This window comes from Babylonia areolata, chromosome 6 (assembly GCF_041734735.1).
Source record: "Babylonia areolata isolate BAREFJ2019XMU chromosome 6, ASM4173473v1, whole genome shotgun sequence".
Taxonomy (NCBI): Eukaryota; Metazoa; Mollusca; class Gastropoda; order Neogastropoda; family Buccinidae; genus Babylonia; species Babylonia areolata.
In genome coordinates, this window is record NC_134881.1 from 37728410 (window position 1) to 37745909 (window position 17500).

Here is a 17500-nt window from a genome sequence, read left to right on the forward strand (position 1 = left end):
CTAACTTAGAGAGCAGTGTGTGTGTTATAGTGTGTGTGTGTGGCACACAAAACGTGCCGCTGTCCCAGCCTTTCACATTTTGCTGTCCTGTGAAACGTACGTGACCTGCAGTAAGTAGGGATTGGGTCGGTGGTCGGGGGGGGGGGGGGAGGGTTGTGTGTGTGAATACTTTAACAAAGATAGTGTGAGATCGGGGGAGGAGGGGGAAGGATGGTGGAGGTGGGGAGTGAGTTTCACGCTTGGGCTTTCGAACTCTTTGGGCGCGCACGCTTGTAAAAGCAGTGTCTGAGCAGGCACGCACGCGAACATACACACACATTCACACACAGCAAACACACACACGTTAAGGAGAAATAGTTAAGGAGAAATAGGCAGACCATATAAACGTTACCCGTCTTGGCTGCCCAGTCACCTGTGGAGACACTGGCTCTGTGTCAACACTTTCCTTTCACCTCCCTCCTCACCTGTGTTGGAGAGACAGACTGGGGAGGGGAGGGGGGGGGCTGATAGCGGGGGCATGGAGGGGAAGGGGGAAACGAATTTCGTGTGGACGTGTGTGTAGGGGGAGTTTTTAGAAAAGCTGTGTGAGCTGATACTTTCTGTCGATGTCCTCTCTCAGTGTATGCTCAGTTGTTGCTCCAGTTGGCGAGGACGTTTGGAAGAGGACAGACGTACTGCGTATTGTGGTGGTTGGGGACTACAGAGTGTGGATTATTATAGGTGTGTTGGTGTGTCAGGGTGTTGGGCGCTTTGGACAGCCCCTCACTGAGTTGCCTGCGCCTTGATGAGCTGTTGTTGTTTGACTGCATCACCTCTCTTTGGTCACATTGGTGTGTGTGTGTGTGTGTGTGTGTGTGTGTGTACCTCTGTGCTTAAAGTATCGACAGAAGATTCAGTCGAGACGCTCCGAAACTACGTGTAAGGAAAAGACTTAGGGAAAGAGAGAAGCAAAGCAAAAGTAAGTGCCCAAAGTGGCGAGGTTTTGTGGATGATTTGTGTCTAGCACTGGATTTTTTTTGTCGCTATGATGGAAAATGTTCACGTAGTGATTTCTTTGATTGTGACTGTCAAAAGGAAGAAACGTGGTTGTGTGTGTGTGTGTGTGTGTGTTGGGTGTGGGTGCGTGGGGGGATCAGACTACAGTCAAGACTTCACCTGTGCACAGACTGTCACTCCCGTGTGGCCAGCCATACCCGACGCCGTAACAATCACCACCCAGACCGCAAGTCTACCCGAGACTGACGGATGCATGTTTTCGGTGGGGTGGATGTGGCTTCGTGCTTGCTGTAGCAATTTTTTTTTTTTTTTTGGAGGGGGGGGGGGGTGGGGGTGGGGGTCAGCTGTCGTTATTTTGGAGCCGTAAGTTTTGGGTCGGCCGTGACTGTAAGTGTAACAAACTGTCAAAAGTGGAAGCGCTTGTGCAGGGTGTGTGTTGAGGGTGTACTTGTGGCAGTTGGGCTCTACCCTTCAAGGCTGACGTGTTTTTTTAATCCTTACTTCCTCCCACCCTCCTCTCCTCCTCTTCCCATTCAGTCATATTGTGAGTGCTTATGTCAGTGCTGTATACATTGTTATTTCGGCAGGGAAACATCAAACTTCTTGAATTTGTCTTTTAAAAATTTTATTTTAGTGGTTGTTGCTCTCTCTTTGTATGTCCTTTTTTTTTCTTTTTTTTTTTATACTCATTCTTTCTGTCTGTCTGTCTGTCTGTCTCTTGTCACACATTGTCAATAGAATAACGGTATGTCAAAGAACAATTTGTCAGTAACATGTCAAAGTATCTTTCTCTGTCGCTCTTTCTCCCCCCTCCTTGTGTGTCTCTGTCTCTGTCTCTTCCCCCTCTTTCTCCAAGTCTCTGTCTCTGTGTCTTTTTCTGTCTCTGCATGTCTGTGTCTGTCTCATGTCGAAGTATCTTTTGTCTGTATTTCTCCAGCTCTCAGTCTCTCTGTCTCCCCCCCTCCTTTTTTTGCTCTCCCCCCCCCCCGGCCCCCATTCTGTTTCTTTCTAAATATTTATTTGCTTTGTGGAGATCGATTGCGTCTTGAGCCTCATCTCATTCACCCCAACACGTGTATCTGGTCACAGATGTTGAAAAAGATGGGGTTTGTGACTGGCATGAGAGAGTGAGAGAGAGAGAGAGAGATGTTCACTTATAGGAAACCTAGGGCAGTCAATATTGACTAAAGATAGTAGAAGGGTCGTCCTCAAACAATAGTGAGAGTCCCAGTTGGTAGTATCTTTCTAATATAAGGGGATTTTGGGGAGGGGGGGGGGGGGTGCGCGGGGGTGGGGGTGGGGGGGATAAGATGAGCGCGCAGGGTATTCACACACACTCACACACACTTTCTCTCTCTGTGTCTCTTCCTTTCTGTTTCTCTCTATCTTTCTTTCTCCCACACAGGCACACTCTATCTCTGCCTCACACACAGAGACTCACACGCACGCGCGCGCGCGCGCGCACACACACACACACACACACACACACACGTGCGCGCGCGCGCGCGCACTCACTGAGACTGACACACGTACGTTTACTTTACTTCACTGAACATTTATATAATGGAGCAAGCGTTGTCCTCTAAATTTTCATTCATGCTGCTCGTGTGTTTGCGCACTGTGTGTATGCACACCCCTCCCATCCTCTCTCTCTCTCTGTTAAAAAACCACAAAAACAACAACAACAACAAAAATACAACCCAGCAACAACAACAAAAGTGTTACTATTTATGTACGTACTTAGATGGTTAATAATTATGTATCGTGATGGACATATGACTGCGGAATCGAGCCCTTTAAGAATACAGAAATATTTATATAGATTATTCCATCTTCAGCAATAAGTTTGGAAAGACCAGGTTTGGTCACACCCTGAGTTTACCGATGACTGCACACAGCCGATGTTGAGTGTTGAATACAACTGCTCTGTCATCCGTGAAGATGACGGCTTCTGCTTTCATTCAACTGTGAAACACACTGGGCCTGTTTCATTATTCAGTGTTTACACAGGTATGTCCACCCAACAACACTTAAGTCTCTCTCTCTCTTTATATGTGTGTGTGGGGGGGTGGGTAGCTGGGGAGGTACCGGAGGGGAGAGAGAGAGAGAGAGAGAGAGAGAGATTGATTTCGTATTTATTATATATGTGTGAGAAGGAAATGATTCACAGTAGTAAAAACAAAACAAAGACAAAACAAAACACACACACACACACACACACACACACACACACACACACACACACACACAAAATTAAAAAACCCCGCAGATTTCAATAAAATAAAATAAAAGATGATAATGAAAGGTAGGCTTTCGACATACTTACCATTTCATTTTAAATCTTAAGGAGAGACAGGGTGGGGATGGGGCAGAAGAAAAAGACCAGGAATGACAAAAGAGATGTATGTGATCAGTGATCATGAATACAGTGATGAAAAATTAATAGCTGTAGCTGCTGGCCATGCGGGTGAGTCACTCCTATTGTGTCAACAGCGAAGAAGCAGCACGGTATGTATGTTCATTGTACTCTGTGTTTCAACCGAGCACGAAGATACGCCCCAGGGCTAAACTTCAGACGTGTGTCTCCACACTACAGCACTCAAGAGGGAGAGAGAGTTGGGGGTGCGGTGTGTGTGTTGGAGACACAGACAGGGACACTTTTTATTCAGCGAAAGCCATCATGAAGTAGAAGCCTCATGAAGGGGGTGTGCAGTGAGCACATGCATTAAAAATACGAGTTGTCACACATTTTGTTCAGGACAATGCACAACAGGGAACGATTCACGGGGTGTGACTCCTTGTGAGGGTGGTTTAACTTTCGAATTGTGTTGTTGCTCTGGAGCCTGGTGAGAAAAGTGAATTCACACAAATGTCGAGACGTGACAGTGTCTTGTTATGTGGAGCATGTGGAATGCAGAAAGGGGGTGGAGGTGGGGGAAGAGATGTGTGTGTGGTGGGGTGGATGAGTGGGTGCAGGTTTGGGAGAGGGACGGGCACACCACACATGTCCATGCAAAGGGAACAGGAAAGGGTGGGGGTGGGGGAATAGAGGTAAGGAAAGGGTGCGGGGTGGGGGGTGTTAAAAAAAACAACACACACACACAAACAGTGAACACTTGAGATGTTTGCCATGAACTGTCACGGCGAGTGCCCGTCAGAACGACAACAAAATAATTAATGGTGAAAATGTATAATGAAGCAAACTAAAACCGTTAAAGGTCCCATAGCCTAATGCGCTCGTCCGGGCAGTGAATTCATAATCCACGGTGTCTAGGGCTGGGCAAAAGAAGAGAATGTTCAGTCCTCACCCTCGGCCTCTTTTAACCTTGCCTAACCGAAGTCAGGTACCCAACCCATTCACACCTGAGTGGAGTGAGGAACGTCAGAGTGAAGTGCAGTACTGCGATTAATGAATACTGTCTGCTCGAACTAGTCGAAGGCACTACTTTTCGGTAACGTTCATTGCAAGCATTATTGTCCATGATTGTTACGCACAGCAACTAGATCTTCTATCTTTACAGAAGGCGTTCTTTTTGTGAAAACGACACGTTTGACCCACAGGAGAGACACTGTTATACGCTTTGCGCCGAAACGTTAAGTGCAATCCGTCCTCCTTAAACGCGACACAACACAACACAACACACACACACACCAGAGAAAGAGAGAGAGAAGTTTGTATATAATATATATATATATATATATATATATATATGTGTGTGTGTGTGTGTGTGTGTGTGTTACGTGTGTATGTGAGTGTGTATGTGTGCGTATGTATACAGTGTGTGTGTGTGTGTGAAGTGAGAGGAACGTGAGGTTGCCAAGACGACAGGCACAGTCACTGTGCAATGTGGGGGTGGCAGAGGAAACGTGAGGCAGTCACCAGGCACACGTTGAGACGGAGAGCCCCTGCAGTGGACAGACAGCACGGTGTAGAGAGATAAACTGTTGCCTAAAACTCGGCCATCCAAAAAGGGGCCATTTTGAGGACTTGAGGTGGAGAGAATGACAGCTTGGGAGCCAGAGATTGAAGCTGGGAGAAGCCTATACATAACCTTGTGATTTGTCTTCCATGTGAGAGAGAGAGAAAGGGAGAGACGCTTTCAGACGCTTTAAAATTTTTTTAATTTTTTTATTGACGTTGGCCTTACTACAGCCCTTATGTCAAGGGGGTCAATTCCAAGTTGCAGCATCATTGTATTGGATGAAAGAAAACAAACAACAATAGATAAAGCAAATAATGTCAATCACTGAATTAAAAAAACCAAATTACTTAATCGTACCTTAGTGTATGTGCCAATACACGTACGCACACCATAGTAGTGAAACAGCATACAATAGACTATAAACATACAATGTGACCATCAAGTGTACACAGCTGTACCAGGCTAATCATATAACTAATGATGATTACGTGTTATTACTATTTTCCTTTTCCTGATATTAACAGCTTCTGCTATGTATTTGGCAAGCAAAATTATAGTTTCATTATTTTCATTGGATAACAGACTAAGCACGTCTTGTCTTTTCTCAGAGAGAGAGAGAGAGAGAGCTGGGTGAACGAAGTAGAGAAGTTTCACGCCCTTCCTCCCTCTCCAATGACCCCTCTCCGCTCAATCGGGATATGAAGGAAACTGGTGACTGACTCACGTGCGGGCAGCTTTAGGCGTAATCTTAGTCTTGACGTAATCGAACACACACACGCGCGCGCGGTTGTTGTTGTTGATGTCGTTGCTATGCGATTTGTATACTGTATTTACTTTTTTTTCTTCTTCTTTTTTTTTGTTGTTGTTGTTGTATTCCCCAGACTAATTCATAGATTTTCTTTACGAGGGTAAGGTGAAAACATGCCCCCCCCCCCCACCCCCATTTAAAAAAAAGAAAAAAAGTTTCGATTTCGAATTAGCTTTGGAACAGGGGCCAGGCAACAACAGCTGTTGTCAGCAGTCTATAACTGAATACCAATAAAACAATATAGTCTCCCCTCCCCACCCCCCACCCCCACTGTCCCTCTCATAGTCACTGTAACTTAGTGTGATCGGTTCATGCAGCACAACAGGTGACCCATTGTTATTAGGAGTACTGGAGGTGTTTATGTTATCGGCCTGTCGTCCTCGCCAACCCACCACGACAAGCAGTCAGTCCAATAATAAAGTACCTTGAAGCACTATTGTCGACCAGACCATTACCAACTCATATGGCCGGCCAGGCTGCCTTTGGTTTGGGCGCGGGATTTGGGAGGGAGGGAGGGTCGTGTGATTGATAGAGAGTGAAAGAGAGGAGTGGGTGGGGGTGGGGGCTCTGTGCCGTTGGATCATTGAAGAACATTAGAAAGATTGATGACAGAGAGAGAGAGAGAGGGAGAGAGAGAGAGAGATTTATTCTCTCATTCTGGCCTTCAATGTCCCTGCGTGCGCTTGTTTGTGTGTGTGTGTGTGTGTGTGTGTGTGTGTGTGCGCGTCGTGCGTGCGTGCGTGCGCGCGCGCGGGAGCGTTTGTGCGTGTTAGTTGAATGTGTGTTGTGTGTGTGCGCGCGGGAGCGTACGTGCGTATTAGTTGAATGTGTGTTGTTTGTGTATGCGCGCGCGTGCGTGCATGTGTGTGTGTGTGGATTGTTTGTGTATGGATTGTTTGTGTGTAATAAACAGGATGCAATGGGCTGCTTGCTGTGTGATGTGCAGTGGGTGGGAGATGGGAGGATAGCGACATGACAAGATGACTATCATGACAGAGAACACGGACTTGTTCCTCTCGCCAAGGGTGCAGTGTGAGGGGGGCAGATATGGTCTTTGCTGATCATCGAAACACGTCTGTTTGTCTCTCTGCCTCACGTTCTGCACCTATGTCAGTGTCATGAACTGAAAACAGCTGGATTCCTTTTGGTGTGTATATGTGTGTGTGCGCGCGTGCGCGCGCGCGCGTGTGTGTGTTGTGTGTGTGTGCGCGCGCGCGACTGTGTATGAGAGAGAGAGAGAGAGAGAGAGAGATTTTGTGAGTGTGTGAGTGAGTGAGAATGAGTGTGTGTAAGTGTGTGTGTGTGGAGAGAGAGAGAGAGGGGGCGTGGGGGGTGTCAGAAGCGAGATGTGGACAGGGTAGGGAGGGGGGGAGGCGGGGGGGGGGGGAGGCTATAGAGCAGGAGAACCACTCGTTAGGCTTGCAGTGACTGACAGGCTGCCACAGCCTGTAAACTCAGCACAGGTAGTTGTCCACAGCTCATTTCAGTTGTCGGTAGGAAAAAGAAAGAAAGAAAGAAAAAACAACTGCAAAACAAAACAAACATACTGCATAGGGTGTTTTCTATGAACAGCCGCGCGTTGTGTTTCAGTTCAGAAAGCGGAACGCCGAGTAGCGGAGAACCTTACACGTCGCCCGAGTGGACCACGTGAATGATCGTGTGCATTCACACACCACCGGACTAAGTGCGCCACATCTAATAACTGTGCGTTAACTGTGCGTTGGTGTTCGAGGCGCTTACTGTAGAGACTTGGTGTGTGTGTACATACTATTCTCACAATGTGAACTTTTAACACTGGCTTCCACTCCGCTGCAAACTTTGGAGAAAAACAGACCTGGTCTTCGTTCAAACATTGGCGAGGCATCTTTTGGATAACAGCGTGTGTGTGAGGCGTGGTGACATTGATAGTTGCATGACATATTAGCAAGCGTGACCTCCAGGCAAGACAAGGGAACCCGGAGATAAGAGTTTGTGTGCATATTGAATTTATAACAAAGCCACAGTGTTTTCTGCTTCGTGACTGGAGACAGCCATAAAGAAACGGTCACGCTTGACTGATGCCACAGGATTTGGGTTAGGAAAAAGGAAGGAAAAAAAAGAAAGAAAGAAATAAACGACAGACGGGGAGACCTGACCAGTTGAAAGCCAAGAACACTTATTACAACAGTGTGCCCATTCCGCTCACCTTCTTGGCTCACTTTCAGCCGTTGCCCAGAACGTGAATTAGCGGTTTTACAGAAAGCTGTGAGAAACAACATACTATGATCCGGACGTGCGTGTTCTTGAAAACGTGAGTACCGTTGACGTGTGTACATGAACCGACTGGGCATGTGCCGGTGCTTAAGACAGGACAGCAGACTTGTAGCACTGACCAACACGGAAGTATCTGCATTTCCTCGCAAGTATCATTGATCCACGAGACTCTGATGTATAGGTGTCATTGTCTGGATCTGGATGCATACGTCGCAGGAGCCAGTCAACGGCTGTAACGCAAGGCAGGGGGCGCGTGTACAACAGACAGTTGTGCCAAGGTGTTGTCGGTCCGTTTTGTGCCAAAACATCTTGGTCCAGTATTGACATTCTGTTTACGGATGGGCCAACAGGTTGAACGGGTACTGTCTGAAAGTTGTGCCAAACGAAATTGTCCATTGACAGTATTTCCTGAAGTTGTGCCAAATTGGTCTACTGTTGACGGTTTATGGACATTGTGCCAAAAGACAGTGGGTCCACAGTCGACATTTTACTGAAGTTGTGCCAAAAGCAAATTGGTCTACTGCTGATGTTGTGTGAAAAAAGTGCAAAAGTGTTCACAGTTGACATTTTTACCGAAAGTGTGCCAAAGTAAACTGATCCGCAGTCGATAGTTGTAAGTGCCAAAGTAAGGTAGAGTGCTGCTTGCAGAAGACACTTCCCTAACTTTGCGCCAAGGCAAGGTACCAACAGTTGAGAAGCCAGCACAGGTTGCCGAGACAAGCGGGTGGTGATAAGCGGGCCGTGTACACACTAACAAGTGGTGCCGCATCAGACAGGTCCACAGCGGGGACGGGAGTCCTGTGCTGGTATAGAAGGAGAACAACAGGCGACTCCCCTCAAGACGTCTGTCTTGTGCAGTGTGCCGGACGCCCACTCACGTTTTACCGAGGCAAACAGACTCTTACCCGGGTCCTCCAGTGGCGTCTTTATCAGTTGTGGTCCATAGTGACGGTGTGAGGGAGCCGTGCGCACACAGTGTGCTCCGGGTGACAGGGGTTGCCGGTAGACGTCCCTGAAGACCAGGTGTGCTGTGCTGTGGTGTTGAGGAGGATGGAGTTGGTGGGCATGCTGCCCCACCTGGCCTCGTGGCAGGTGTTGGCGCTAGTGGCCATGCTGGACCTGACCCTCATCCTGATGCATCTCACCTCGCCCTCCCCCCTACCCCTCCTGCCCTCCACCCACCCCCGTTCCGACCCCCACCTGCTGCTGCTGGACAGGATCTCCCGGGAGAAGGAGCGCGTGGGGCGGGAGGTGGGGGAGCGGGTGCGGGAGGTGCGGAACCTGACGCGGGGGCTGAAGCTGAGAGGGGAGGAGGTCAGGCGGCTCAGCGACTCCATCCAGCGTCTGGAGACATCCATCCTGCGTCTTCAGGAGGCACGGCCCCGGGCAGCTCGGGAAGAGGAGGGATGACTGTCAGTGTGTGTGTGTGTGTGTGTGTGTGTGTGTGTGTGTGTGTGTGTGCATACATTACATGTGTACGTTGCGTTTTGAGTTTATATATATGTGTGTTCACAGTACCTCTTTGTGTTCAGGCAAGAGTCTGGGTTGGATTGCATAAACGGTTTTAGCAGCGCCCAGCCTAGTCTGATTCCCCAGAGTCCACGTTGACTCAGGACGATTCTTGACGCTAAGCAAACTGCGCTGCTATTTTTTACTTAAATGCAATGGGGCCTTGGTGTGAAGTGAAGGTGTTCTTCACTCAGTGAGGAACCTGGACTGTCACTGCCTGGTGAGGAACACGGTCTGTTCGGAGGAACAGGAGGTCTCTTGTTGACGGTCTATACCCCAGCTCGGCTGAAAGACCTAAGTAAGCACATACATCTATATACGCTACACCACATCTGCTAGGTAGATGCCTAACAGCAGGAAAACCCAGCGCGCTAGTCAGGCATTAAGTGCATGCATGCACACTTGTGCACCTATCAGAGTGGATTTCTTCTACAGAATTCCGCCAGAGGGCAACACTCTCGTTGCTGTAGGTTCTTTTTCAGTGCGCCAAGTGCGTGTTGCACACGGGACCCTGGTTTATCATCGTCTAATGCGAATGACTAGACACTCAGTTTGATTATCCTGTCAAACTTGGGAGAAAGGGCGAGACTGGGAATCGAACCCAGATCACGCTTTTACGGTCAGCCGAATGTTTCAGCCTTGGGGCGTGTAATTAACTTGTTTGTTTGATGTTGATATAAGAATCATCTTGGTCTCAGTTCACATATGTTGAACTGTCGAAAGAAAAACACTGTTGAGATTTCGAATGTGGGTGGAAAACTGTTTGCCAGTAGCATTGCCCAATCCACGACAGTGAATCTGTAGTCATCGTCCTTGCAGTCCCCTGGTTGTGTGGTGGACAGTCACTATGTATTGTATGATGCTGACCTGTGGTCACTTGTGATGCCTGCAGTGTGGGCAGGGCGTGCTGTATTGTGACACTGACTGTGGGTCAGTGATAAAAAACTGGTGTATTCCACCCCCTCCCCTTTTTTTTTAAATTTAATTATTTTTTTTAAAAGTTTACTTCCTTACAAGGCATTTCATTGGAAAAAATCTTTTTCACATATGACGAGATGGTGAATATTTGGGAAGCATTTTTGTTATTATGTATGAGTGGGGGGTGGGGGGGGTTCTGTAGATAATTTTAATATTTGGTCTGTCACACAAAAAGGGGTTTCAAGTCAAAGGTCCCACAGTCGCCTTTTTCAGCCAGAGGCAGTTAACTGATTGTTTCTTGGGCACGGCATTGGAAAGCGGGGGTGCAACCCACTCCCTCCATCTTTTTTTTTACCTTCCCTAAAGTCAGACACCCATGCATGTGCATAAAGGAAAATGGGAGTGAAGTGCCTTTCATTGGGACTCGACACCATACCGAGAAGTGGCCTCGAACCCTGATCTTTGGTGAGCCCTGGACCAGAAGTCCAACGTCTCTCGGATTTTGCCACACTGCCCCAAAGCACATACTGCAGTGTGTTGTGAAATTAGGGGTTGTGAATGGTTGGATGTGTCTGATACTTTATGATTCCGTGCAGGTTTTTGAATGACAGTGCTTGTTCCCTTGTCAGCACTAACATAATCATGTTTATTCAGCATACATTGAATCCATTTCGTGTGGTACGATGTTTCTTGAAATGGTGTTATAGTTAAAACATGTTACCAAGAGGGACTGCACAAAGCATGTTGAGTCCGTGTGTACTTAAGAATCAGCTATGGGAATGTGTGCTGTTCAGTCACCAAAATATTGCCATGTCCATGTTCGTGTTTTTGTGGAGTGTGGTTTTAAAACACAAAATGGTGCATAATTTTCATGTATCAATATATATCTATTGTCTGCTAAATTGCGACTTATACACGTGCCTCGTGAATTATTTCACACATGAAATGGTGCATTTCTTGGTGCATATATAATTATTCTCAGATTCCAACATTACTAGGTTTGTCAGTTTTTATTGAAATTTTCATGTGTCTTGCGTGTTACTGCATGCAAAGCACACAGACACAGACACAGACACACACACGCACACACAGAGAGAGAGAGAGAGAGAGAGATACACGCGCGCGCGCGCGCGCGCAGAGAGGGAAAGAGAGAGAGAGAGTACGTGCATATTTTTTTTTTTTTTTTTTTTTTTTGAACGCACTTCACCTGTGCGGTGTTATTGATTTGTTCAGTGCCTTGGCTGTGACCATAACTCATGAACTAACGGCCAGACTGTTATACATTATAAAAGTGAAGCTGGTTGTGGTCTGTTTGAGATGGTTCCATTGTGGACTGTTTCTCGTTTTTCATCGTTTGAAAGTGTTGGTGTTGGAAGCATTCCACACATTCCCTTCACCAGTTCTTTTCAATTGGAAGCTTTTCACAGCCCAGCAGCCTTGATTGGAACAGTTGACGCATTCCACCCCATTCAGGATGAGTCATCCCATGGATTCTTTCCCTTCTAGTTGGGTTTGTTTTATATTTCATCATTATGATTCGACACATTCCTTACCTTTGCATTCGAAGCATTCCAAACTTTGCTTGACTCTCATTTCGAAGCATTCCAAACACGATTCTTTCCTTCCATTTTCATCCGAGTCATTCCAACTTTCCTTGACACTCAGTTCGAAGCATTCCATACATGATTCCTGGCTTCATTTTCAGTCATAAAGATTCCAAACTTTCCTGACTTTCAGTTGGAAGCATTCCACGCATGATTCTTTCCTTCCATTTCAGTCCGAAGCATTCCAGACTTTCCTTGACTTTCAGTCTGAAGCAGTCCCTTGTGACATGATTTTTGTTTTCCGCTTTGTGTGCCACCGTTCTCCTTTCTCTGCCCCCCGCCCCCCCACCCCCCGCCTGTCCCCCCTCCCCATCTCCCCGTCCTTGCTGTTCACTTCAGCTGCTTTTCTGGATCGTGTAGAGATGACTGATATCAGCATGGTTGTTACTGGCAGTTCGGGTAGGGCGAGTCGTGCACATGTACAGCTGTATGTTATGACATGTCCATTCTGGGCAATAGTTTGAGTGGGCTGTGGTGCTAGTATGTGTGTGTGTGTGTGTGTGCTTCATCGTCCGGTCCGGTTTTAGTGACATCGCCCTACCCACACCGCCCACCCCAGTACTCTCACCACCCCCATCCCGTTCTCAGTCCACTGACTCAGGCTCGTTTTGGTGGTTAGCTTTGGATGAATAGAGCAATTAAGTATAATTTGTGGTCAATAGGCGTACGTTGTTAATGGTATAATGAAGGGATGGGGATCAGCATAAGGGCAAGACCAGTCGGCTTGTATACACTGCAGTCATATTAGGCATACGGTTGGCTCTCTCCCTTATAGAGAATTCAAACGACCCACAGTTGCAATCTTGGAAGGATTTCTCTATAATCATTTTTACATTTCCCAGTTTAATCTTTGCAAAATTATTTTGAAATAACGGAAGTATTGTTTAGTTGTAACCTGGACTTGTTTTCCTCAGCTACTAGTTTTTTTGTTTGTTTTTTTTTTTTTTTTTTTTGTGTGTGTGCGTGTGCGCGCGCACGCGCGCGTGTGCGCGTGCGTGTGTGCGTTCATTTCGTCCTTCATGCCAGCATAGGAAACGGGAGGGGAACGAAAGAGACAGCTCTCTGCACGGGAGAAGTGGGGGTAAATTTCATTTCATAATAGTTATGCTTAAACAAAGTCTTCCACCATTCGCACTGGTGTTTGTTGAATCCCTCTGAAAGCACCATCTTTATGAAAAAACAATATTTCAGTGATCATAGATGTCTAAAAATGACAAGAGAATGGTGGTGATATATAGAGGTGTGGAGGTGATCAAGTACGCGGTGATAGGTAGATGTAATAAAATATAGTGATAGATATGGTGTCCCTGTACATTTTAAAGTGATAGAGAATGACGTGATGAACAGAGGTGTAAAGGTGATAAAGTCTGCGGTGATAGATCTGGTGATACACAGAGTCGCAAAGGTGAATGAGTTGATAAACGGATGTGTCCAGGTGGTAAAGTATGTGGTGATCAGTAGATACATATATATGTGCTACAGTATATATATTAACAGATGTGGTCAAATATGGAGGTGAAGAGGTAACAGAGTGGCGGGGATGATCAAAAAAAAAGTGTAAAGGTGATGACGTATATGGTGATACATAGCTGTGTTAAGGTGATAGAGTATAAAGTGATAGATCTGGCGATAACTAGATAATTATGTAAAGGTGATGAGAAAGAGGTGATAGATGTGGCCAGTACAAAGAGGTGACGGGTGTCTAAGGGTAGCAGAGAGGGGCGGTGATAAGGGGCGTTTAAAGGTGACAGAAAAAGCCAGTGACAAAAAAAAAAAAAAAAAGAAAAAAGAAAGAAAGAAAGAAAGAAAAAGAATAAATAAAGAAAAGAAATAAGATAGAATAAAATGAAAGGTTAGCAGCCGTACACACGGTGGCCAGGGAAAGGTTTCGTGCTACATCCAAACACCTCAAGACCCCCCCCCACTGGAAAAGCCAGACACAACAATGAACACTTTTCCCCATGTAGCGAACAACCCTCCACCCCTACCTCCACCCCACCTCCCCACCCCTTCACCCCCCCCACACCTAGCCCCCTCTTCGGGAAGTGTTTACGTTTTATCACTGACTTTAAGTTGTCTTTCAGCTGTATGTGTTAACATGTAAAATAGTTTGTGAGTGGGAAGAAAGAGTCCGGGGGGTGTCCGTGGGTGAGGGAGGTTGGGGGTGTGGGGCTCCGTGGAGGGGGTGGTCGTACTTGTGCGTGGGAAGTGTGTGTGTGGAGTGGGATGGGTGGACAAGATGAGGAATATGGAATTTTTATGCTCTTTGTTCCTTTATATATATATATATATATATATATTAAAAGATGTAGTCAATATGGAGGTGAAGAGGTAATAGAGAATGGGGATGATAAAATGGGTAGAAAGGTGATGAAGTATACGGTGATACATAGCTGTGTTAAGGTGATATGGTATAAAGTGATAGATCTGGCGATGAATAGATAATTATGTAAAGGTGATGAGAAAGAGGTGATGGATGTGTGTGTGTGTGTGTGTGTGTGTGTGTGTGTGTGTGTGTGTGTGTGTGTGTGAGAATCACTTTGGTAGTCCCATTAAATAGCACATGATACTGGTATTACAGTGCCACCACCCGAAGACGAAAGTCTGACCTCCTCCTCCTCCTTATTCTCCTCCACCTCCTATGTTTTTGTTGTTGTTGTTCTTTTGCCGTCAGTTTGGTTGTGTGGCTGGTTTCCCTGTAGATGAGAGTGGGTTTTCCCTCTCTCTCTCCCACATTTGTAAGACTGATGTATGTCTGGCAGCTAACTCGCGTCTTCCATATTCAGTCTAGACAGTTCGTTTTCTCTGTCTGTACGCGCCACCCCGCCCCCCACCCCACCCCCCCCTCCTCCCGACCCCCGGGCCCCTTCTCTTACTTCGCGTGTCTCCGCAGATTGAAGATGGTTGGAACCTATTTGCAGAATATTGTAAAACGGAACGCTGGTTTCGTTTTGCGAACAGACCAAACAGTTCTGTGGAATTTGCAAGTCATTGGGTTACATGCTAGTCATTGTTTGATGTGAATGATTAAAGGTATTTCTCATAGCCTGATTGTCTTCGGTTTACTTTGACGCGTTGTGTGTGTGTGTGTGTGTGTGTGTGTGTGTGTGTGTGTGTGTGTGTGTGTGAGAGAGAGAGAGAGAGAGAGAGAGAGAGAGAGATGCTAATTATTTTACTAACCTTTTAACTCGAGCGTCCATGTTTATGGGCCTGTGGCGCCAGCAATGGAGTGAGTTGCTTGTTACATGTCTGCATTCACACCAGTACAATCATCTGCACATAGCCTACACCCAGAGTTCGACATGGCTCATCTAGCTGATTGCGCTTCCCCTTTACTTGGTATAGAAAAAAAAATGGAGAAGGAAGAGGAGTAGAGGAGAAAAAGGAGGAGGAAGAGAAATAGGAGGAGAAGGAAGAGGAGGAGGAATATGAGAGAGAGAAGGAGGTGGATAAGGATGGACGGAAGAGGACTGAAGAGAAGGAGAATGAGGAGAATGAGGAGGAGGTGGATAAGGATGGACGGAAGAGGACTGAAGAGAAGGAGAATGAGGAGGAGGTGGATAAGGATGGACGGAAGAGAAGGAGAAAGAGGAGAATGAGGAGGAGGTGGATAAGGATGGACGGAAGAGGACTGAAGAGAAGGAGAATGAGGAGGAGGTGGATAAGGATGGACGGAAGAGGACTGAAGAGAAGGAGAATGAGGAGAATGAGGAGGAGGTGGATAAGGATGGACGGAAGAGGACTGAAGAGAAGGAGAAAGAGGAGAATGAGGAGGAAGGGGGGGGGAGAAGGATGAATAGAACGAGGAGGACAAGGAGGGAAGAGAAGAGGAGAGGGATGAATAGAACGAGGAGGACAAGGAGGGAAGAGGAGAGGGATGAATAGAACGAGGAGGACAAGGAGGGAAGAGGAGAGGGATGAATGGAACGAGGACAAGGAGGGAAGAGGAGAGGGATGAATAGAACGAGGAGGACAAGGAGGGAAGAGGAGAGGGATGAATGGAACGAGGAGGACAAGGAGGGAAGAGGAGAGGGATGAATAGAACGAGGAGGACAAGGAGGGAAGAGGAGAGGGATGAATAGAACGAGGAGGGAAGAGGAGAGGAGAGGGATGAATAGAACGAGGAGGACAAGGAGGGAAGAGGAGAGGGAGGAATAGAACGAGGAGGACAAGGAGGGAAGAGGAGAGGGATGAATAGAACGAGGAGGACAAGGAGGGAAGAGGAGAGGGAGGAATAGAACGAGGAGGACAAGGAGGGAAGAGGAGAGGGATGAATGGAACGAGGAGGACAAGAAGGGAAGAGGAGAGGAGATGGAGGAATAGAACGAGGACAAGGAGGGAAGAGAAGAGGAGAGGGAGGAATAGAACGAGGACAAGGAGGGAAGAGAAGAGGAGAGGGAGGAATAGAACGAGGAGGACAAGGAGGGAAGAGGAGAGGGAGAAATAGAACGAGGACAAGGAGGGAAGAGAAGAGGAGAGGGAGGAATAGAACGAGGAGGACAAGGAGGGAAGAAGAGGAGAAGGAGGAATAGAACGAGGAGGACAAGGAGGGAAGAAGAGGAGAAGGAGGAATAGAACGAGGAGGACAAGGAGGGAAGAGAAGAGGAGAGGGAGGAATAGAACGAGGAGGACAAGGAGGGAAGAAGACGAGAAGGAGGAATAGAACGAGGAGGACAAGGAGGGAAGAAGAGGAGAAGGAGGAATAGAACGAGGAGGACAAGGAGGGAAGAAGAGGAGAAGCAGGAATAGAACGAGGAGGACAAGGAGGGAAGAGAAGAGGAGAGGGAGGAATAGAACGAGGAGGACAAGGAAAGAAGAAGAAGAGGAGAGGGAGGAATAGAACGAGGAAGACAAGGAGGAAAGAGAAGAGGAGAAGCAGGAATAGATCGAGGAAGACAAGGAGGGAAGAGGAGAGGGAGGAATAGAACAAGGAGGGAAGAAGAAGAAGAGGAGAAAGAGGAAGAGGAGGAGGCATAGAACTGAGGAGGACAAGAAGGGAAGAGGTAGAGGAGAGGTGAGGAAGAGAAGGAGGATAAGAAGGAGGGAAACGAGGAGGAGGAAGATGAGAGGGAGGAACAGGACTCAAGAGGGGGGAGAAGGAGGAAAAGAGGAAGGAGGAGGAGAACCCCACCTCGTAAACCACCAAGATGTGCAGGATTGGTGATGACAGCTGTGTACAGGAACCCTGTATGGATATGGGCGAGATGGTGTTTGAGGTGGACAAAAAACAAAACAAAACGAAACATAAAAAAAGAATATTGAAAATAACGCACGCACAGAGGTGTGCGTATACAGACACACACACACACACACACACACACACACACACAGACGCACACACACAAACACACACACACAGACACACGTGTCTGTGTGTCTGCCTGCCTCACTCCTCCCTCACCACCTGTGTGTGTGTGTGTGTGTGAGGAGAGAGAAAGAGAGAGAGAGAGAGTACATGTAAATGAGTAAACTGATCATGAACAAATAAA

The 17500-nt window shown here is 47.1% G+C and overlaps 2 protein-coding genes across 11 annotated transcripts in view; both read left to right on the top strand.

The window, feature by feature from the left end:
* LOC143282990 (uncharacterized) overlaps nucleotides 1-10461 on the top strand; it is a 20493-nt gene extending 10032 nt beyond the window's left edge. For 3 of the 8 annotated variants that reach the window (XM_076588955.1, XM_076588954.1, XM_076588953.1), the window contains one exon: nucleotides 7318-10461. In XM_076588955.1, coding sequence (XP_076445070.1) covers nucleotides 9031-9390 — 360 coding nt within the window. In that variant the 5' untranslated portion in view covers nucleotides 7318-9030 and the 3' untranslated portion in view covers nucleotides 9391-10461. Of the gene's footprint in view, nucleotides 1-584; nucleotides 959-6673; nucleotides 6875-7299 lie in introns of those variants that run through there. The other 5 variants (XM_076588950.1, XM_076588951.1, XM_076588957.1 and 2 more) reach the window with 5 other exon arrangements.
* LOC143282987 (activating signal cointegrator 1 complex subunit 3-like) overlaps nucleotides 1-17500 on the top strand; it is a 259018-nt gene that overhangs the window by 71853 nt on the left and 169665 nt on the right. The window lies entirely within an intron of this gene.